General features: G+C 51.4%; 1 protein-coding gene across 1 annotated transcript in view; it reads right to left on the reverse strand.

Moving 5' to 3' along the window:
* Window positions 1–20,380, reverse strand: part of LOC139235676 (E3 ubiquitin-protein ligase RNF212B-like) — a 202,084-nt gene extending 181,704 nt beyond the window's left edge. The window contains exons 1-3 of the mRNA XM_070866716.1: window positions 20,258–20,380; window positions 3,350–3,402; window positions 1,485–1,559 (exon numbers count right to left, since the gene is read on the reverse strand). Coding sequence (XP_070722817.1) covers window positions 1,485–1,559; window positions 3,350–3,402; window positions 20,258–20,363 — 234 coding nt within the window. The 5' untranslated portion in view covers window positions 20,364–20,380. The remainder of the gene's footprint in view (window positions 1–1,484; window positions 1,560–3,349; window positions 3,403–20,257) is intronic.
* Window positions 20,381–21,075: the final 695 nt, after the last annotated feature.

Raw genomic sequence — 21,075 nt, forward strand, 5'->3', positions numbered from 1 at the left:
CGGTAGTCGTGAAAGGCGCTATATAAATGCAAGTCTTTCTTTCTGTAACCCTATCTCCTTTGTGGAGAGAAGGGGGTTAATATCGAGGCCCTGGAATATCCCCAGCTGCTTTTGGTGGTGAACAACACCGAGATTCCATTAGCCACCGTGCAAGCCCTCCACCCTCAAACGCACGCTCTTTCAGGTCACCACTGCTTGTGAGAATCTTGGCTTCCCCTTTCCATACAGTCAGTGGCCCTTCCACCCTCACCCACCCGCGCCCCCCGCACCTACCCGAGCACAACAACAACAACTTGTATTTATATGGCGTCTTTAATGTAGTAAATGTTCCCAAGGCGCTTCACAAGAGTGTTATAAGACCAAACAAATAAATTTGACACCGAGCCACATTAGAAGAAATTACGGCAGATACCTTGGTCAAAGAGGTCGGTTTTAAGGAGCGTCTTAAAGGAGGAAAGAGAGGTAGAGAGGCGGAGAGGTTTAGGGAGGGAATTCCAGAGTTTTGGGCCAAGGCAACAGAAGGCACGGCCACCGATGGTGGAGCGATTATAATCAGGGATGCTCAGGGGGGCAGAATTAGAGGAGTGCAGACATCTCGGGGGGTTGTGGGGCTGGAGGAGATTACAGAGATAGGGAGGGGCGAGGGTCATGGAGGGATTTGTAAACAAGGATGAGAATTTTGAAATCGAGGCGTTGCTTAACCGGGAGTCAATGTAGGTCAGTGAGTACAGGGGGTGATGGGTGAGCGGGACTCGGTGCGAGTTAGGACACGGGGCAGTGAGCACAGGGGGTGATGGGTGAGCGGGATTCGGTGCGAGTTAGGACACGGGGCAGCGAGCACAGGGGGTGATGGGTGAGCGGGACTTGGTGCGAGTTAGGACACGGGGTAGCGAGCACAGGGGGTGATGGGTGAGTGGGACTGGGTGCGAGTTAGGACACGGGGCAGTGAGCACAGGGGGTGATGGGTGAGTGGGACTGGGTGCGAGTTAGGACACGGGGCAGCGAGCACAGGGGGTGATGGGTGAGCGGGACTGGGTGCGAGTTAGGACACGGGGCAGCGAGCACAGGGGGTGATGGGTGAGCGGGACTGGGTGCGAGTTAGGACACGGGGCAGCAAGCACAGGGGCTGATGGGTGAGCGGGACTGGGTGCGAGTTAGGACACGGGGCAGCCGAGTTTCGGATCACCTTTAGTTTATGTCGGGTAGAATGTGGGAGGCCAGCCAGGGGTGCGTTGGGATAGTCAAGTCTAGAAGTAACAAAGGCATGGATGAGGGCTTCAGCAGCGGATGAGCTGAGGCAAGGATGGAGATGGGCGATGTTACGGAGGTGGCAATAGGCGGTTTTAGTTAGCCGTGGATATGCAGCCGGAAGCTCATTTCAGGGTCAAATATGACGCCTAGGTTGGGAGTTCAGCCATTCGCAGCAGAGCGTCCTCACCTAGCCGGTTGCTGGGTGGGTTTTAATCCCAGTGAGTACCACTCACCTGTGCGATGTGCTCCAGGTATTTCCTGCAGATCTCCACTGGCTTTTTGAAGTACATCCGTTCGTAGGCCGGCATCTAAAAGAAGACAGAGTGGCTAAATTTGCGTCAGCTTCACCCTCTACATTGTCGACTAAATGTGCTGACAGTTTGCTGCCACAGTGCACCACACCATACCTCACCCAAACAGGCATCGAACACACAAACAACTAGCAATGTGTGATCTGCAATCTGTGATCGCACTGGAGAGGGTACAGAGGAGATTTACCAGGATGTTGCCAGGACTGGAGAACTTTAGCGATGAGGAAAGATTGGATAGGCTGGGGTTGTTTTCTTTGGAACAGAGGAGGCTGAGGGGAGACCTTATTGAGGTGTATAAAGTTATGTGGGGACCTAGATAGAGTGGATAGGAAGGACCTATTTCCCTTGGCAGAGGGGTCAACAACCAGGGGGCAGAGATTTAAAGTAATTGGTAGGAGGTTTAGAGGGGATTTGAGGGGAAATGTCTTCACCCAGAGGGTGGTTGGGGTTTGGAACTCACGACCTGAAAAGGTGGTAGAGGCAGAAACCCTCACATTTAAAAAGTACTTGGATATGCACTTGAAGTGCCGTAACCTGCAGGGCTGCGGACCGAGAGCTGGAAAGCGGGATTAGACTGGATAGCTCTTTGTCGGCCGGCACGGACACGATGGGCCGAAATGGCCTCCTTCCGTACTGGAAATGTCTGTGGTTCAATGATTCAATGCTCAATCTAATACACTCCCAAGTCTGACGCAATCCCAATCTATTACATACACTGCTCTATTACAAGCCCCTCTCTGAAACACTAAGTCATTTCAAAGCTATTCATGTTATTATGTAACGTAGCCAAGTTTGCTGACGACACGAAGATGGGAGGAAAAGCAATATGTGAGGAGGACACAAAAAACCTGCAAAAGGACATAGACAGGCTCAGTGAGTGGGCAAACATTTGGCAGATGGAGTATAATGTTGGAAAGTGTGAGGTTATGCTCTTTGGCAGAAAAAAAATCAAAGAGCAAGTTATTATTTAAATGGAGAAAAATTGCAAAGTGCTGCAGTACAGCGGGACCTGGGGGTCCTTGTGCATGAAACACAAAAGGTTAGTATGCAGGTACAGCAAGTGATCAGGAAGGCCAATGGAATATTGACCTTTATTGCAAAGGGGATGGAGTATAAAAGCAGGAAAGTCTTGCTACAGTTATACAGGGTATTGGTGAGGCCACACCTGGAATACTGCTTTGGTTTCCAAATTTAAGAAAGGATATACTTGCTTTGGAGGCAGTTCAGAGAAGGTTCACTTGGTTGATTCCGGAGATAAGGGGTTGACTTATGAGGAATGATTGAGAGGGTTGGGACTCTACTCATTGGAATTCAGAAGAATGAGAGGTGATCTTATCGAAACCTATATTATGAGGGGGCTTGACAAGATCGATGCAGAGAGGATGTTTCCACTGATGGGGGAGACTAGAACTAGGGGGCATGATCTTAGAATAAGGGGTTGCCCATTTAAAACTGAGATGAGGAGGAATTTCTTCTCTCAGAGGGTTGTAAATCTGTGGAATTCGCTGCACCAGAGAGCTGTGGAGGCTGGGTCATTGAATAAATTTAAGACAGAGATAGACAGTTTCTTAACCGATAAGGGAATAAGGGGTTATGGGGAGTGGGCAGGGAAGTGGACCTGAGTCCATTATCGAATCAGCCATGATCTTATTGAATGGCGGAGCAGGCTCGAGGGGCCGTATGGTCTACTCCTGCTCCTATTTCGTATGTTCTTATTTCCTTTAAATTACATGAGACACTATTTTCTTCATGTGAAAGAAAGTGAGAGGCAGTAAGTAGCTTCTTACGTTGTCTGTCAGCGCCAAGTGCTTGCAGGCTGATCCGCAGATGCTGCATTTATCTGTAACACAGAGAGAGAAAGCCACAATGTAACACTCAGCACACCTTCGTTGTGATCGCTCGCGCTCCCGAGTTGGACTGAGGCAGGTCAGGTCATCATGACACCCAGCTCTACCTCACCACCACTTCTCTTGACCCCTCCACGGCCTCTAAAATGTCAGACTGCTTGTCCCACATCCGGCTCTGGATGAGCAGAAATTTCCTCCAATTGAATATTGGGAAGTATTATGTCTGCAATTACCATCAAATAACTCCACGAGGCCTTGTACTGTGAGTGAGAGCTGTGTGACTTCAGTCCATTTAATACGACTACAAAGTGAGGGGCAGCATTGTTGGCTGCCTTTTATATGCCCCTGCACATCAGGGCAGGAAACCCCTGGGGCCTCCAACAGCAGCGCCCTCAGGTGGCACATCGTACATAGTTACATAGTGAATCCTAAGAGTTTGCATACATGACATCATTCCCCCCCAAAGTCTTCGATGCGAGTTGATTGCAGGTTAAGGCGAACCGGAGCCCTGCGCTCCCTGGTTGGCTGTCTGAGTGTCACTTCTGGCCTGGGTGAGTTGGTTGGGCCACTGCTGTCTTGCAGCGCGACTGGTTGGGCTGGATTGTTGGGGAATAGAGTGGGATCATCCTCGTGGTTGGCAGCGAGGTCTGCTGTCAATTGGGTGTGTGTCGGTGGGTCGCTGAAGATGTGGTCCTCTTCCAGTCGTTCCTGATTATCTGTGAATCGTAATTTGGTTTGGTCCAAATGTTTTCTGCACATTTGACCGTTAAGCAGCTTGACAACAAACACTCTATTCCCCTCCTTGGTTAATACAGTGCCGGCGACCCACTTGGGGCCCTGACCGTAATTCAGCACAAACACAGGGTCATTTACAGCGATGTCGCGTGATACCAGCCGCGCGATCATGGTGCGTGGTTTGCTGATAACGCCTGGTTTCCACCTGATCAATGAGGTACTAAGGAGAGCCTGGTTTTGAGTGCTCGTTTCATTAGTAATTCTGCAGGGGGAACCCCGGTAAGTGAGTGGGGTCGTGTTCTGTAGCTGAGCCGGGACAGGCGGGTTTGTAAGGAGCCTTCTGTGTCACGTTTCAAGCTCTGCTTTATGGTTTGGACTGCCCGCTCCGCTTGGCCATTGGATGCGGGCTTGAACGGGACAGATCTGACAAATTTGATGCCATTACGGGTCATGAATTCATTGAATTCCGAGCTGGTGAAGCACGGACCATTGTCGCTGACAAGAATGTCGAGTAAGCCATGGGTGGCAAACATGGCCGTGAGGCTTTCGATGGTGGCTACAGATGTGCTGGATGCCATTATTACACATTCAATCCATTTGGAGCAGGCGTCCACAACAACCCGGAACATCTTTCCCAGAAAGGGGCCCGCAAAATCCACATGGATCCTGGACCATGGTTTTGAGGGCCAGGACCACAAACTAATGCAGCCTCCCTGGGAGCATTGCTCAGTTGTGAGCATGTGTTACACTGGTGCACGCACGACTCCAGGTCCGAGTCAATGCCGGGCCACCAGACGTGGGACCTGGCGATAGCCTTCATCATGACTATGCCTCCTGGATGGGTCACGTATGAAGGTTTCCCTGCCTTTCTTTGGCAAGATAATGCGGTTGCCCCAAAGAGGCAATCTGAATGGATCGACATTTCGTCTTTACGACGGTGAAACGGCTTGATCTCGTTTTGCATATCTCTATAGAGACCGCTGACCAGCTCCCATGGAGGACACAACTTCTTACAAGGGATAGCAGAGGATCCTGGCTGGTCCAGGTCTTAATTTGGCGGGCCGTTACGGGTGACCCTTCGCTATCGAAGGTATCCATGGCCAGTAGCAGGTCTGCGGGCTGCGCCGTTTCCACCCCGGTGGTGGGCAACGGTAGTCGGCTGAGAGCATCGGCGCAGTTTTCAGTGCCTGGCCTGAGGCGGATCACATAGTCGTAGGCAGTGTTAGTGCCCATCTTTGGATTCGAGACGAAGCACTGGTGTTTATGCCTTTGCTTTCCGAAAACAGTGAGATTAGGGGCTTTAACTCAAACCTGAGTCCAAACAAATATTGGTGCATCTTTTTTACACCGTAAACACAGGCTAAAGCCTCCTTTTCAAATATGCTGTAGCCTCTTTCGGCCTTTGATAGGCTTATGGACACATATGTAACCAGTTGGAGCTTGCCCACTGCATTGGCTTGCTGCAAAACACACCCGACACTGTACGTCGATGCATCACATTCTAAAACTAGACGTTGACATGGGTCATATAATACCAGCAACTTATTCAAACACAGCAGGTTTTTGGCCTTCTCAAAGGCGACCTCTTGATATTTACCCCAAGCCCAATCGTCTCCCTTACGTAACAGCTTCTGCAACGGTTCCAGCAGGGTACTCAACCCTGGAAGAAAGTTACTGAAATAGTTGTGGAGTCCCAGGAACGAGCGCAGCTCCATTACATTTTGTGGTGTGGGTGCATTCTTGATGGCCTCTGTCTTCGAGTCTGTGGGTCTTATGCCGTCTGCCACAAGCTTCCTCCCCAGGAATTCTATCTCTGGCGCCAAGAAGTCACATTTGGATCATTTCAACCGGAGTCCAACTCTGTTTAGTCAACTTAAAACTTCTTCCAGGTTGTGCAGGTGTTCGGAGGTGTCGCGGCCAGTGATGAGGATGTCGTCCTGATATACGACGGTGCGTGGAACCGATTTAAACAGGCTTTCCATATTTCTTTGGAATATGGCTGCAGCCGAGCGAATCCCGAACTGGCACCTGTGGTACACAAACAGTCCTTTGTGTGTGTTAATGCATGTTAATTTTTTCAATGACTCAACCAGCTCCTGGATCATGTAAGCAGATCCAGCTTGGTGAACGCCTTTCCCCCTGCTAATGTTGCGAAAAGGCTTTGGGTAGTGGTACTGGTCCTGTAACGAGTCGGTTGATCGTTACTTTGTAGTCGCCGCAGATTCTGACCGTGCCATCGCTCTTTAGTAGTGTGTTCCTAACACAGATGAGACTGCACACAGGGAGGTTACAGTAACAGTGACCTCAGTCTTTATTAAGACACTCCAGAGTGAGGAACAGGCCTTAGGGGGCCAGCTTATATACAGTGCTCCCAAGGGATGCTGGGAACCCTTGGGACTTCAGGGGATGCGCTCCCTGGTGGCAGAACATGAGAGTGCATGCTTTACAGATACACAACATCACTCCCCCCCACAAAGTCAAAGTGAAAACTATTTACAAGGTGAGGCGGTCAGGAGCCTTTCTTTCCCTGGTGGACCGCCTCGGTACAAATGTCTGTTCTGGTGTGTTGGCTGTGCCCTCGCTGGGCTGGCGTGTTGTTGGCCCTGCAGGGCTGCTAGGTGAGCCTGGCCTTGCTGGGCTGTTGGTTATGATGGGTTCGATTTCCTGGTCCGGGGTGGTATCGTTGATCCTTTGGGTGTGTGCTGTGGGCTCGAAAAAGGTGGTGTGTGCTGTGGGTTGTTCAGGGCAGTCTGTGAACTGCAGCCTCGTTTGGTCCAGGTGCTTTCTGCAAATTTGTCCATTGTCTAGTTTGACTACAAACATCCTACTCCCTTCTTTAGCTAACACGTGCCCGCGATCCACTTCGGACCATGTCCATAGTTTAGCACATACACAGGGTCATTCAGATCAATTTCCCGTGACACAGTGGCGCGACCATCATTTACATTTTGGTGCTACTGCCTGCTCTCTACCTGATCATGCAGGTTGGGGTGAACCAGCGAGAGTCTGGTTTTAAGTGTCCTTTTCATGAGTAGCTCAGCCGGGGGCACCCCTGTGAGCGAGTGGGGTCTCGTGCGGTAGCTGAGCAGTACTCGGGACAGGCGGGTTTGGAGGGAGCTTTCTGTGGCTCGTTTAAGGCTCTGTTTGATTGTTTGTACTGCCCGCTCTGCCTGCCCATTGGAGGCTGGTTTAAATGGGGCCGAGGTGACATGTTTGATCCCATTGCGGGTCATGAATTCTTTAAATTCGGCACTGGTGAAACACGGCCCGTTGTCACTGACCAGTATGTCAGACAGGCTGTGGGTGGCAAACATGGCCCTCAGGCTTTCGATGGTGGTGGTGGCGGTGCTTCCCGACATTATTTCATATTCAATCCATTTTGAAAAAGCATCCATCACCACCAGGAACATTTTACCGAGAAACGGGCCCACATAGTCGACATGGATCCTCGACCATGGTCTGGAGGGCCAGGACCACAAACTTAGTGGTGCCTCTCTGGGCGCGTTGCTCAACTGAGCACATACGCTGCATTGCCGTACACAGAACTCTAAGTCAGAGTCGATACCCGGCCACCACATGTGGGATCTGACTATCGCTTTCATCATTACTGTCATGTATTCAACCAGCATTGTAACCCATGTATAATCTGACCTAAGTTGTACACTGTGAGAACAATGGCCACTAGGTGGGAGACACTCCTAACCTGGACCTTCAGGTATAAAAGGGGAAGCTCCACCCACCTTCATCACTTGAGTGCTAAGGAATAAAGGATAGGTCACAGATTGACCTTCTCTCAAGCATGGGCCTCGTGTGCATTTATACTGTATAGTTAGAACGTATCAATTACTATACCCGAGTGTGTGCTATGGAGATCCGAGATGAACGTCTCCCTGCCCTTTTTGGGTAGCACTACGCGGTCACCCCACAACACACAGTCTGCCTGAATGGACAGCTCGCCCTTTCACCGCTGGAACGGCTTGATTAGCTCTTGCATTTCAACGGGGATGCTGGCCCAGCTTACATGCAGTACACAGTTTTTTTACTAGGGACAGCAGAGGATCGTTGCTGGTCCAAGTCCTAATCTGGCAAGCCGTGACAGGTGATTTATCATTTTCAAATGCTTCCATGACCATCAACAAGTTTGCAGGCTGCGCCATTTCCACCCCCGTGGTGGGAATGGTAGCCGACTGAGAGCATCCGCACAGTTCTCGGTGCCTGGTCTGTGGCGGATGATATAGTTATGCGCTGATAGCGCAAGTGCCCATCTTTGTATGCGGGCTGAAGCATTTGTATTTATCCTCTTGTTTTCAGCGAACAGGGATATGAGGGGCTTGTGATCAGTTTCCAGCTCAAATTTGAGGCCAAACAGGTACTGATGCATTTTCTTTACCGCGAACACACACGCTAATGCCTCTTTCTCAATCATGCTGTAGGCCCTCTCGGCCTTAGACAAGCTCCTGGAGGTATAGGCGACAGGTTGCAACTTCCCCACAGCTTGTTGTAATACACACCCAACTCCGTACGACAATGCATCACATGCTAGCACAAGTCTTTTACACGGGTTATACAATACAAGCAGCTTGTTGGAGCATAAAATGTTTCTGGCTTTCTCAAAAGCAATTACTTGTTTTTTTCCCCATACCCAGTTCTCACCTTTGCGCAATAACACATGTAGGGGCTCTAAGAGGGTGCTTAACACCAGTAGGAAGTTACCAAAATAGTTCAGGAGTCCCTGGAACGATCGCAGCTCCGTGATGTTCTGTGGCCTGGGCGCATTCCTGATAGCCTCTGTCTTGGTGTCTGTGGGCCGAATGCCATCCGCCGCGATCTTTCTCCCCAAAAACTCCACTTCTGTTGCCATGAAGACGCATTTCGACCTCTTCAGCCGCAGCCCTACGCGATCCAGTCGCTGGAGGACCTCCTCCAGGTTTTGTAGGTGCTCAGTGGTGTCCCGACCCGTGACCAATATGTTGTCCTGAAAAACCACTGTGCGTGGTACCGACTTGAGTACGCTCTCCATGTTTCTCTGGATGATCGCTGCAGCCGACCGAATTCCAAACGGGCATCTGTTGTAAATGAACAGTCTCTTGTGCATGTTGATGCAGGTGAAGCCCTTTGAAGACTCCTCCAGCTCCTGCGTCATGTAGGCCAGTCAGATCGGGTTTGGTGAATGTTTTGTCTCCTGCCAGCGTCGCAAATAGGTCGTCTGCCTTAGGTAGCAGGTATTGGTCCTGTAGCGAGAAACAATTAATAGTTACTTTATAATCGCCGCAAATCCTGACCGTGCCATCACTTTTGAGTACTGGAACAATCGGGCTGGCCCACTCGCTGAATTCCACTGGGGAGATGATGCCCTCGCGTTGCAACCTGTCCAGCTCGATTTCCACTCTCTCCCTCATCATGTGAGGTACCGCTCGCGCCTTGTGGTGAATGGGTCGTGCATCTGGGACCAAGTGGATCCGCACCTTCGTCCAGAAAAGTTTCCAATGCCAGGTTCAAAACGGGGTGGAAATTTGTTAAGAACCTGGGTACATGAGGCCTCATCGACATGTGATAGCGCTCGGATGTCATCCCAGTTCCAGCGGATTTTGCCTAGTCAGCTCCTTCCAAGCAGTGTGGGACCATCACCCGGGACAATCCAGAGTGGCAGTTCGTGCACCGTGCCCTCGTAGGTGACCTTGCCCAAGACAGTGATAAGCTCTTTGGTGTACGTTCTCAGTTTCGCGTGGATGGGGCTCAGGGCTGGTCTGAATGCCTTATTGCACCAGTCTCTCAAACATCTTTTTACTCATGATGGATTGCTAGCGCCAGTGTCCAGTTCCATGGCTACGGGTAAGCCATTCAATTTTGCATTTAGCATTATAGGTGGACATTTCGTTAAATTTTTTTTTATTATTTCAAAATATACTTTATTCATATAAAAATTTGTACAGTACATTCAAAAGCTGTTCAGTACATTTAGCTGCGGTCAGCAATCCCATACACTACATTTGTATGCTGACGGCAGTTCCGTTCGATACATTTCCTTGTTTTTCAGTTCCAGTACAATTCGGTACAATACGGGATACATGGTGGTACATTCAACAAATTACATTACACGTGTCACTATACAGTACACGGAATGGGTGACGGTACATTTACATTTTTCTTTTCAACGTGCATTACGAAACAGACCTTGCATTGTACATGGCACTACATAGGTGTTTACAGATCATAGTGCTCCATGTACACAAAGAAGTTACAAGTACGGCCCGAGGGGGTTTTGTACTGATTCCTGCCCCTGGGTTTACCGCGGCAGAAGGGCTTTAAACTGTGGCCCTTCCCCACCGTGCCTTTGCGGCGACTGCACCAATTTTAAGTGCGTCCCTCAGCACGTAATCCTGGATCTTGGATTGCGCCAGTCTGCAACACGCAGACGTGGACATCTCCTTGCTCTGGAAGACCAGCAAGTTTCGGCAAGACCAAAGAGCGTCTTTGACCGAGTTGATGGCCCTCCAGCAGCAGGTGATGTCTGTCTCGGTGTGTGTCCCTGGGAACAGTCCGTAGAGCACAGAGTCCTGTGTTACGGAGCTGCTCGGGATGAACCTCGATAGCAACCACTGCATCTCTTTCCAAACCTGCCTCGCGAAGGCGCAATCCTGAAGGAGGTGGGTGACAGTCTCGTCCTCCCCACAGCCGACTCGGGGGCACCGTGCCGTGTTGATGAGACGTCGGCTGTGCATGAACGCTCTGACGGGTAAGGCCCTCCTCACCGCCAACCAAGCTACGTCTTGGTGCTTGTGTGACAGCTCTGGCGATGAGACGTTCTGCCAGACGAGTTCGACAGTCTGCTCAGGGAACCACCCGACAGGGTCCACCCTCTCCTTTCGTAGGGCGTCCTGGACCTTACGTGCTGACCACTGCTCTATGGCCTTGTGGTCAAAGGGGTTTTTTGTGAAAAACTTTTCCACGAAGGACAGGTGGACAGGCATGGTCCAGCTGGTGGGGGTGTTTCACGGCAGCGTGGCCAGGCCCATCCTTCGCAACACCGGGGACAGGTAGAACCTCAGCACGTAGTGACACTTGGTGTTTGCGTACCGGGGGGTCTGTGCACAACTTGATGCAGCCGCACACAAAGGTGGCCATCAGGATGAGGGCCACGTTCGGAACATCCTTTCCTCCACTGTCCAGAGATTTGTACATCGTGTCTCTGCGGACGCGGTCCATTTTGGATCTCCAGACAAAGTGGAAGACGGCCCGGGTGACTGCCGCGGCACAGGAGCGAGGGATGGGCCAGACCTGTGCCACGTGCAGCAACCCCGAGAGCACCTCACTCCTGATGACCAGGTTCTTTCCTGCCATGGAGAGGAAGCGCAGCTTCCACCATCCCAGTTTTTGCTTCACTTTGGCGATACGCTCTTCCCAGTTTTTGGCGCATGCCCCGTCCGCTCCGAACCATGTTCCCAACACCTTTCAGGTAATCTGGCTTAACGGTGAAGGGAATAAAGGATCGGTCGGCCCAGTTGCCAAAGAGCATGGCCTCGCTCTTGCTGCGATTGACCTTTGCTCCCGAGGCCAGTTCAAACTGGTCGCAGATTGTGAGCAATCTGCGGACCGACTGCGGATCCGAGCAAAAGACGGCAACGTCGTCCACGTACAGGGAGGTCTTGACCTGAGTGCCTCTGCTGCCTGGGATCGTCGCCCCTCTAATGCCCGCATCCTTCCTGATGGACCCGGCAAAGGGCTCGATACAACACACAAACAAGAGAGACGAGAGAGGACAGTCTTGCCTGACTCCAGATCTGATCGGAAAGCTTTCAGTTTCCCACCCGTTGATTAGAACTGCACGACTGATGTCTCTGTAGAGTAGTTGGATCCAATTGCGGATACCCTCCTCAAACCCCATTTTGGAGAGCACGTCCATCAGGTACGTGTGCGATATCCTGTCAAAGGCCTTCTCCTGGTCTAAGCTGATTAAGCAGGTGTCCACCCCCCTGTCCCGCTCGTAGGCGATCGTATCCCTGAGTAGCGCCAGGCTATCAGAGAGCTTCCTGCCGGGGACAGCGCAGGTCTGGTCCGGGTGAATCACCAGTTCAAGAGCAGGCTTGACCCTGTTGGCGATGACCTTTGACAGGATCTTGTAGTCCACATTGAGCAGCGAAATGGGCCGCCAGTTTTTGATTTCCTCCCTCTCCCCCTTCTGCTTGTAGATGAGGGTGATGATGCCTTTCCTCATTGATTCTGACATACTGCCAGCCAGAAGCATACTCTCGTACACTTCCAGCAGGTCTTGGCCCATCCAGTCCCACAGAGCCGAATACAAGCCGTCGCTTCCGGGAGTTTTACTCGTCGCAAGGGACTGGACGGCCTTTGTCATCTCGTCCAGAGTTAACGGGTGGTCCAGACTCTCCCGCTCACTGTCGTTTAGGATCTCCGTGATAGACGACAGGAACTACTGGGAGGCCGTGCGGTCTGTGGGTTTGACGTTATACAGCCTGGCATAGAAGGATTTGCTGATCCTCTGCATGTCAGGCTGCGAAAACGTCACAGAACCGTCTTCTTCCTTTAGGCTGGTGATCACAGAGCTCCCCCCATGTACCTTTTGAAAGAAGAAGCGCGAACACGTCTCATCCTGCTCGACGGAGCGGACTCTGGAGCAGAAAATGATTTTGGAGGACTCTGAGGCAAAGAGCGAGGCTTGTTCCTCCGCGACATCGACCCCCATCGACTGCAGCAGGAGCAGGTTTTGCATACTCTTCTGGAGTTGGGACAATTCCCTCTGTCTCCCTCTCGCCTCCTGAACACCTTTGAGGATGAAGAACCTCTTGATGTTTGTCTTGATTGTTTCCCACCAGTGCATCGGGGAATCACAGAGGGGTTTTATGGTTCTCCAACCTTTGTAATCCCTCTTGAGTTCCTCCACATTTTCCGGAGTCAACAGTTTCACGTTCAGCTTCCATATCCCTCTGCCAACTTTCTGGTTTTCCTGTGGGCAACAGTTGGCCAGTAGGAGGCAGAGGCTAGCGCCAGTGTCCAGTTCCATGGCTACGGATAAGCCATTCAATTTTACATTTAGCATTATAGGTGGACATTTCGTCGAAAATGTGTGCACCCCGTGTACTTCAGCATCTGCCTCCTCTCTCTGAGGATCGAAATTGCTTTGATCCACCATGGACCGATCTTCCTCTGCCACGTGGTGGTTAGCAGGTTTTGCAGAGCTTCCAACTCGTCTGCAAGCTCGTTGGAGGTGCCCCATTGTTCCACAGCTCTTGCAAACATACCCTTTGAAGCGGCATGAATAGGCTGAATGGAAGCCTCCGCAACGCCAACAAGGTGTGAATTGCCTTGGATTCAACCTTTGTTGTGGGCTCTGAGTCATCTGGGTCACCTGAGGCCTGCTGGCAGTTGCAGACTCGTGGTTTCTGCCCTGTACATTTCTGCTCGCAAACACAGTTCCAGTTAATTTATGAACATTGCTAGCACTTGTGTGCTGAGATTTGTTTGGTGTTATCACTGGTGGACATAAACGCCTATGCTATCGCAATGGCCTTACTGAGGGTCGGTGTCTCTACAGTCAAAAGTTTTCATAGGATGGTCTCGTGGCCAATGCCCAGTACAAAAAAATCTGAGCATTTGCTCCAGGTAGCCATCAAACTCACATTGTCCTGCAAGTCGCTTTAGCTCGGCGATGGAGCTCGCCACTTCCTGACCTTCAGATCGCTGGCATGTGTAGAACCAATACCTCGCCATCAGCACGCTCTCCCTCAGGTTAAGATGCTCCCGAACCAGTGTACACAGCTCCTCATACGACTTATCTGTGGGTTTCACCGGAGCCAGAAGATTCTTCATGAGGCTGTAGGTCGGTGCCCCACAGATCATGAGGACCGTTCTCTTTTTTGCAGCACTTCCTTCTCCGTCCAGCTCGTTGGCTATAAAGTACTGGTCTAGTCGTTCGATATAGGCTTCCCAGTTCTCACCTTACGAAAACTTCTCCAGGATGCCCACAGTTTTCTGCATCTTTGCGTTGGATTCACATACTCGTCGCCAGTTATTGTGTTCCTAATACAGATGAGACTGCACACAGAGAGGTTACAGTAACAGTGACCTCAGTCTTTATTAAGACATTCCAGAGTGAGGAACAGGCCTTATATACAGTGTTCCCAAGGGATGCTGGGATCCCTTGGGACTTCAGGGGTTGCACTTTCTGGTGGCGGAACATGGGAGTGCATGCTTTACAGATACACAACATCTAGTACCGCAGCAATCAGGCTGGCCCACTCGTTGAACTCGACTGGCGATATGATTCCCTTGCTTGAAGTCTGTCCAATTCGATCTCCACTTTCTCTCTCATCATGTAGGGGACCGCTCGAGCCTTGTGATGAACGCGCTGTGCCTCGGGGACCAAGTGGATCTGTATTTTGGCACTTGTGAAGTTGCTGATGCCTGGTTCAAATAAAGATGGGAACTTGCTCAGCACTTGAGCACAGAAAGCATTGTCCACTGACGATAATACTTTGACGTCTTCCCAGTTCCACCGAATCTTCCCCATCCAGCTTCTGCCAAGCAGCGTTGGCCCATCGCCTGGTACAATTCAGTGGCAGCTGATGTGCCTCTCCATCATCGGATACTTTTACGTTCGCACTGCCAATAACTGGTATTAGTTCCTTGGTGTAAGTGCGCAGCTTTATCTGAATTGGGCTCAGCTTGGGTCTTTGTGCTTTGAAACATAGAAACATAGAAAATAGGTTCAGGAGTAGGCCATTCAGCCTTTCGAGCCTGCACCGCCATTCAATGAGTTCATGGCTGAACATGCAACCTCAGTACCCCATTCCTGCTTTCTCGCCATACACCTTGATCCCCCGAGTAGTAAGGACTACATCTAACTCCTTTTTGAATATATTTAGTGAATTGGCCTCAACAACTTTCTGTGGTAGAGAATTCCACAGGTTCACCACTCTCTGGGTGAAGAAGTTCCTCCGCATCTCGGTCCTAAATGGCTTACCCCTTATCCTCAGACTGTGACCCCTGGTTCTGGACTTCCCCAACATTGTGAACATTCTTCCTGTATCTAACCTGTCTAAACCCGTCAGAATTTTAAACGTTTTTATGAGATCACCTCTCTTTCTTCTGAACTCCGGTGAATACAAGCTTAAGAACATAAGAACACAAGAACTAGGAACAGGAGTAGGCCATCCAGCCCCCCGAGCCCGCCCCGCCACCCAACAAGTATGGCTGATCCGGCCGCGGACCCAGCCCCACCCACCTTGTTATTGTTATTGCCCCACAGCCTTTCAAATGCCTTCTGGCTCATAATTGACTAACTCGCCCCCGTGTCCAGCTCCATGGATACAGGAGCGCCATTTAATTTGACTTTTATCATCATGGGAGAACTTTTTGTGGGGAAAGTGTGCACCCCACACTCTGTGATCCACGCTGGATCGGGATTCTACTGCCGACTCCATTGCCACGTGGGGAGTTGCAGTACGTTTGCATGTTCGCTGGAGGTGGCCCCTTGGTCTGCAGCTTTTGCACGCATAGTTTTTAAATCGACATTGATGGGCCCCATGATTACCCCCGCAACGCCAGCATTGTGTTACGGATTCCGCATTTACACCCCTTGGCGGCCTAGCAGCAGCAGGCATGTAGGCTCTGCTCTGTACAGTTCTTATTAGTTCAACAGTTCTGCCTGCAATCGCCGTTATTTTATGTACAGTACTTGCCAGTGAGCTCCGATTCTGGGAGGAAGTCATCTGTATGGTATCGCGAATTAGTTCAGTCAGCTCATCATAGGTCTTATCCTTGACCTTTGTGGGTGCCAGCAAGTCCCTGACGAGGCAGTGGACCTCGGGCCCACAACTAGTCAGCAGTGTAACCGTGTGCTTCTCCGCCAATGTGTCCGTCTCCCCTGCCAGGTCGTTTGCCACGAAATATTGCTTGAGCCTTTCCGTGTATGCATCCCAATCATCACCCTCTGTGAAGTCTTTTAGTGTGCCAAAGGTAGCCGTAATCGCGTGTAAGTCCGTATTCTCGTCGCCAGTTATTATATCTGCAATTACCATCGAATAACTCCACGAGGCCTTGTACTGTGAGTAAGGGCTGTGTGACTTCAGTCCATTTAATACAACTGCAAAGTGAGAGGCAGCATGGCTGGCTGCCTCTTATATGCCACTCTACACCAGGGCAGGAAACCCCTGGGCCTCCAACAGCAGTTACATAGCAAATCCTAAGAGTTTGCTTACATGACTGGAAGACCGAAGCCATTGTTTTCGGTCCTCGCCACAAACTCCGTTCCCTAGCCATTGACTCCATCCTTTGCCCCAACTCCTGTCTGAGGCTGAACCGGACTGTTCGCAACCTTGGTGTCATATTTGACCCTCTCGGCCACATATCCGCAGCATAACTAAGACCGCCTATTTCCACCTCCGTAACATCGCCCGTCTCCACCTCGCCTCAGCTCATCCGCTGCTGAAGCCCTCATCCGTGCCTTTGTTACCTCAAGACTTGACTATCCCAACACACTCCTGGCTGGCCTTCCACAGTCTACCTACGTAAACTAGAGGTGATCCAAAACTCGGCTGCCCCGTGTCCTAACTCGCACCCAGTCCCGCTCACCCATCACCCCCTGTGCTCGCTGCCCCGTGTCCTAACTCGCACCGAGTCCCGCTCACCCATCACCCCCTGTGCTCACTGCCCCGTGTCCTAACTCACACCCAGTCCCGCTCACCTATCACCCCCTGTGCTCACTGCCCCCGTGTCCTAACTCGCACCCAGTCCCGCTCACCCATCACCCCCTGTGCTCACTGCCCCGTGTCCTAACTCGCACCCAGTCCCGCTCACCCATCACCCCCTGTGCTCGCTGCCCCGTGTCCTAACTCGCACCGAGTCCCGCTCACCCATCACCCCCTGTGCTCACTGCCCCGTGTCCTAACTCACACCCAGTCCCGCTCACCCATCACCCCCTGTGCTCACTGCCCCGTGTCCTAACTCACACCCAGTCCCGCTCACCCATCACCCCCTGTGCTCACTGCCCCGTGTCCTAACTTGCACCCAGTCCCGCTCACCCATCACCCCCTGTGCTCACTGCCCCGTGTCCTAACTCGCACCGAGTCCCGCTCATCCATCACCCCCTGTGCTCACTGCCCCGTGTCCTAACTCGCACCGAGTCCCGCTCACCCATCACCCCCTGTGCTCACTGCCCCGTGTCCTAACTCGCACCGAGTCCCGCTCACCCATCACCCCCTGTGCTCACTGCCCCGTGTCCTAACTCACACCAAGTCCCGCTCACCCATCACCCCTTGTGCTCGCTGCCCTGTGTCCTAACTCGCACCAAGTCCCGCTCACCCATCACCCCCTGTGCTCACTGACCTACACTGGCTCGCGGTTAAGCAACGCCTCGATTTCAAAATTCTCATCCGTGTTTACAAATCTCTCCATAGCCCTCGCCCCTCCCTATCTCTGTAATCTCCTCCAGCCCCACAACCCCCCGAGATGTCTGCTCTCCTCTAATTCTGCCCTCTTGAGCACTTCTGATTATAACCGCTCAACCACTGGTGGCCGTGCCTTCTGTTGCCTGGGCTCCAAGCTCTGGAACTCCCTCCCTAAACCTCTCCGCCTCTCTTTCCTCCTTCAAGACACTCCTTAAAACCTACCTCTTTGACCGAGCTTTTGGTCATCTGCCCTGATTTCTACTTATGCGGCTCGATGTCAAATTGTTTTTATCTCATAATACTTCTGTTAAGCGTCTTGGAACGTTTCACTATGTTAAAGGCGCTATATAAATACAAGTTGTTGTTGTTGTACAGTATTTTACAAACTAACTTACTCTACTTATCAAAGCCTCAGCAATCAGCCCACAGTTGTGAACACCCATCAGTGCACACTGCAATAGGGCCCAACGTTCCCACTAAGCTGTGCGGCCATGTGGTGTTCTGGACGTCAGGCCAGGCCACCCAATGGCTTTTTACATGGAAGGAACTGTGCATGGGCAAAAATTTGAATGGCAGCTCAGATAGTTAGAGGGACTGTGCATCTGGAGTAAAAATTAGAGGGAACTTTGACAGGGTCTATAGACTGCACTGCAAATACCCATCAGTATACACGGTAATAAAAACAGAAAACGCTGGAAATCTCAGCGGGTCAGGCAGCATCTGTGGAGAGAAATGGACTTAGCATTTCGGGTCTGTGACTCTTGGTCAGCAATGGCAAAAGGTCCAGCTGTAACTGATTCTTAAGGAAGTGCAGGAGCAGGGAAAGGGGGAGGGGAGGAAAGAACAAAAGGGAAGGCCTGTGATGGAGTGGAAGGAAGGAGAGATTTAAGAGACAAAAGGGATGACGGACAAAAATGAGATGGTAATGGCACAAGTTAGGAAACAAAAGATGAGTCTAGGTGGGGTGTGAATGGTGGCATCATCACCAGCTGCCATGGGAAAGAGAAAAAAGGGGCATGTTGTTAAAAAAAAAAGGAAGGGAAAAAAGATAGCCAGAGGTTATGGTCTGAAATTGTTGAACTCGATGTTGAATCCAGAAGGCTGTAAAGTGCCAAAACGAAAGATGAGGTGCTGTTCCTCGAGCTGGATGTTTGTGATCTGTGTTTGTGTCGAGTTACAGGTACCGAAGTGTTGGGCAGCAGCCAAGCTGCTTGAGTTTAAAAAATCATTTCAGTGTGTCATTGCATTTTATTGCAAAGATAGTGTTACTGATCTGCAGGGAAAGCCAAGTACTTTAACATGCTACCATTAGGTCATCAACTTAAATTTAATTACATTTTACAGCACAGAAGGAGGCCATTCAGCCCGTCATGTGCCGGCTCTTTGAAAGAGCTGTCCAAATTAGTCCCACGACCCTGCCCTTTCCCCCCATAGCCTTGCAATTTTTTCCATTTCAAGTATATATCCAATTCCCTTTTGAAAATTACTACTGAATCTGCACCAGACTGATTCCCGGGGTGGCAGGACTGACATATGAGGAGAGACTGGATCGACTGGGCCTTTATTCACTGGAGTTTAGAAGGATGAGAGGGGATCTCATAGAAACATATAAAATTCTGACGGGATTGGACAGGTTAGATGCAGGAAGAATGTTCCCGATGTTGGGGAAGTCCAGAACCAGGGGACACAGTGTAAGGATAAGGGGTAAGCCATTTAGGACTGAGATGAGGAGAAACTTCTTCACTCAAAGAGTTGTTAACCTGTGGAATTCCCTGCCGCAGAGAGTTGTTGATGCCAGTTCATTGGATATATTCAAGCGGGAGTTAGATATGGCACTTACGGCTAAAGGGATCAAGGGGTATGGAGAGAAAGCAGGAAAGGGGTACTGAGGGAATGATCAGCCATGATCTTATAGAATGGTGGTGCAGGCTCGAAGGGCCGAATGGCCTACTCCTGCACCTATTTTCTATGTTTCTATGTTCTTGCGTTGAGCTTCGCTGGAATAATATCGGAGACCGAGGACAGAGAGGTCAGAGTGGGAGTGGAGAATTAAAGTGACAGGCGACCGGAAGCTCAGGGTCACACTAGCGGACTGGATGGAGGTGTTCCGCAAAGCGGTCACCAACTCTGCATTTGGTCTCCCCAGTGTAGAAGAGACCGCATCGTGAGCAGCGAATACAGTATACTAAATTGAAAGTACAAGTAAATCGCTGTTTCACCGTGTCATATGGTCTGCAAACACCCACCAGTACACACTGTAATAGGGTCTACAGGCTGCAGGGTCTGCCCATGAGTAGATGGAGTTAACCCTCTGACTGGCAGACACACTACAGATGGCTGCCAGACCGAGTGTGAGGGACACTCAAGATGGCCACCAGACCGCGTGTGAGGGACACTCAAGATGGCTGCCAGACCATGTGAGGGAAACTCAAGATGGCTGCCAGACTGAGTGTGAGGGACATTCAAGATGGCTGCCAGACCGAGTGTGAGGGACACTCAAGATGGCAGCCAGACCTAGTGTGAGGGACACTCAAGATGGCTGCCAGACCGCGTATGAGAGACACTCAAGATGGCAGCCAGACCGAGTGTGAGGGACACTCAAGATGGCAGCCAGTCTCTGTTCCAAGCAAAGGAAGTCGTCACCAGCTGTCACTCACATTTTCCTGCCGAGCCACCTCACCGGCTGCAGATCCCCATCCACCCTTACCTCGCTCGATGCACTTCTGGCAGAATATGTGCTTGCAGCTGGTGATGCTGAAGCGGACGTTGCCGGCTGGCTTCTGATAACATTTGTTGCAGTGGAGCCAGTCCATCCTTCCCGTTATCTGTCGGGCTGAAGGAAGAGTGGCACCAGGTTTCAATGTCACTTTCATTCACTCCCCTCCTTCTCAGAGGTGCCCGACACCTGCTCGGACCCTCCCTCATTCTTTCCTCCCCTCCCTTCATCCTCCACCCTCACTCTTAACTCCCCCACCGCTCATACCCAACCCTCTTCCCTCACGCCCAATTCCCACGCTCCTTCCTCAAGCTTACGCCCCTCCCTCACCCCCACCCAAAGTACTCCCTCCAACCCCCTCCCCACCAACACCCCCAACCCCCTCACACCCCCAACCCCCATCCCTCACACCCCCAACCCCCATTCCTCACACCCCCAACCCCCATCCCTCACACCCCCAATCCCCATCCCTCAAACCAAACTCCCTCCCTCACACCCCCAACCCCCATCCCTCAAACCAAACTCCCTCCCTCACACCCCCAACCCCCATCCCTCACACCCCCAACCCCCATTCCTCACACCCCCAACCCCCTTCCCTCAAACCAAACTCCCTCCCTCACACCCCCAACCCCCATCCCTCACACCCCCAACCCCCATTCCTCACACCCCCAATCCCCATCCCTCACACCCCCAATCCCCATCCCTCACACCCCCAACCCCCATTCCTCACACCCCCAATCCCCATCCCTCACACCCCCAACCCCCATCCCTCACACCCCCAACCCCCATCCCTCACACCCCCAATCCCC

The sequence above is a fragment of the Pristiophorus japonicus genome, chromosome 23 (genome assembly GCF_044704955.1).
Source record: "Pristiophorus japonicus isolate sPriJap1 chromosome 23, sPriJap1.hap1, whole genome shotgun sequence".
Lineage (NCBI taxonomy): Eukaryota > Metazoa > Chordata > Chondrichthyes > Pristiophoridae > Pristiophorus > Pristiophorus japonicus.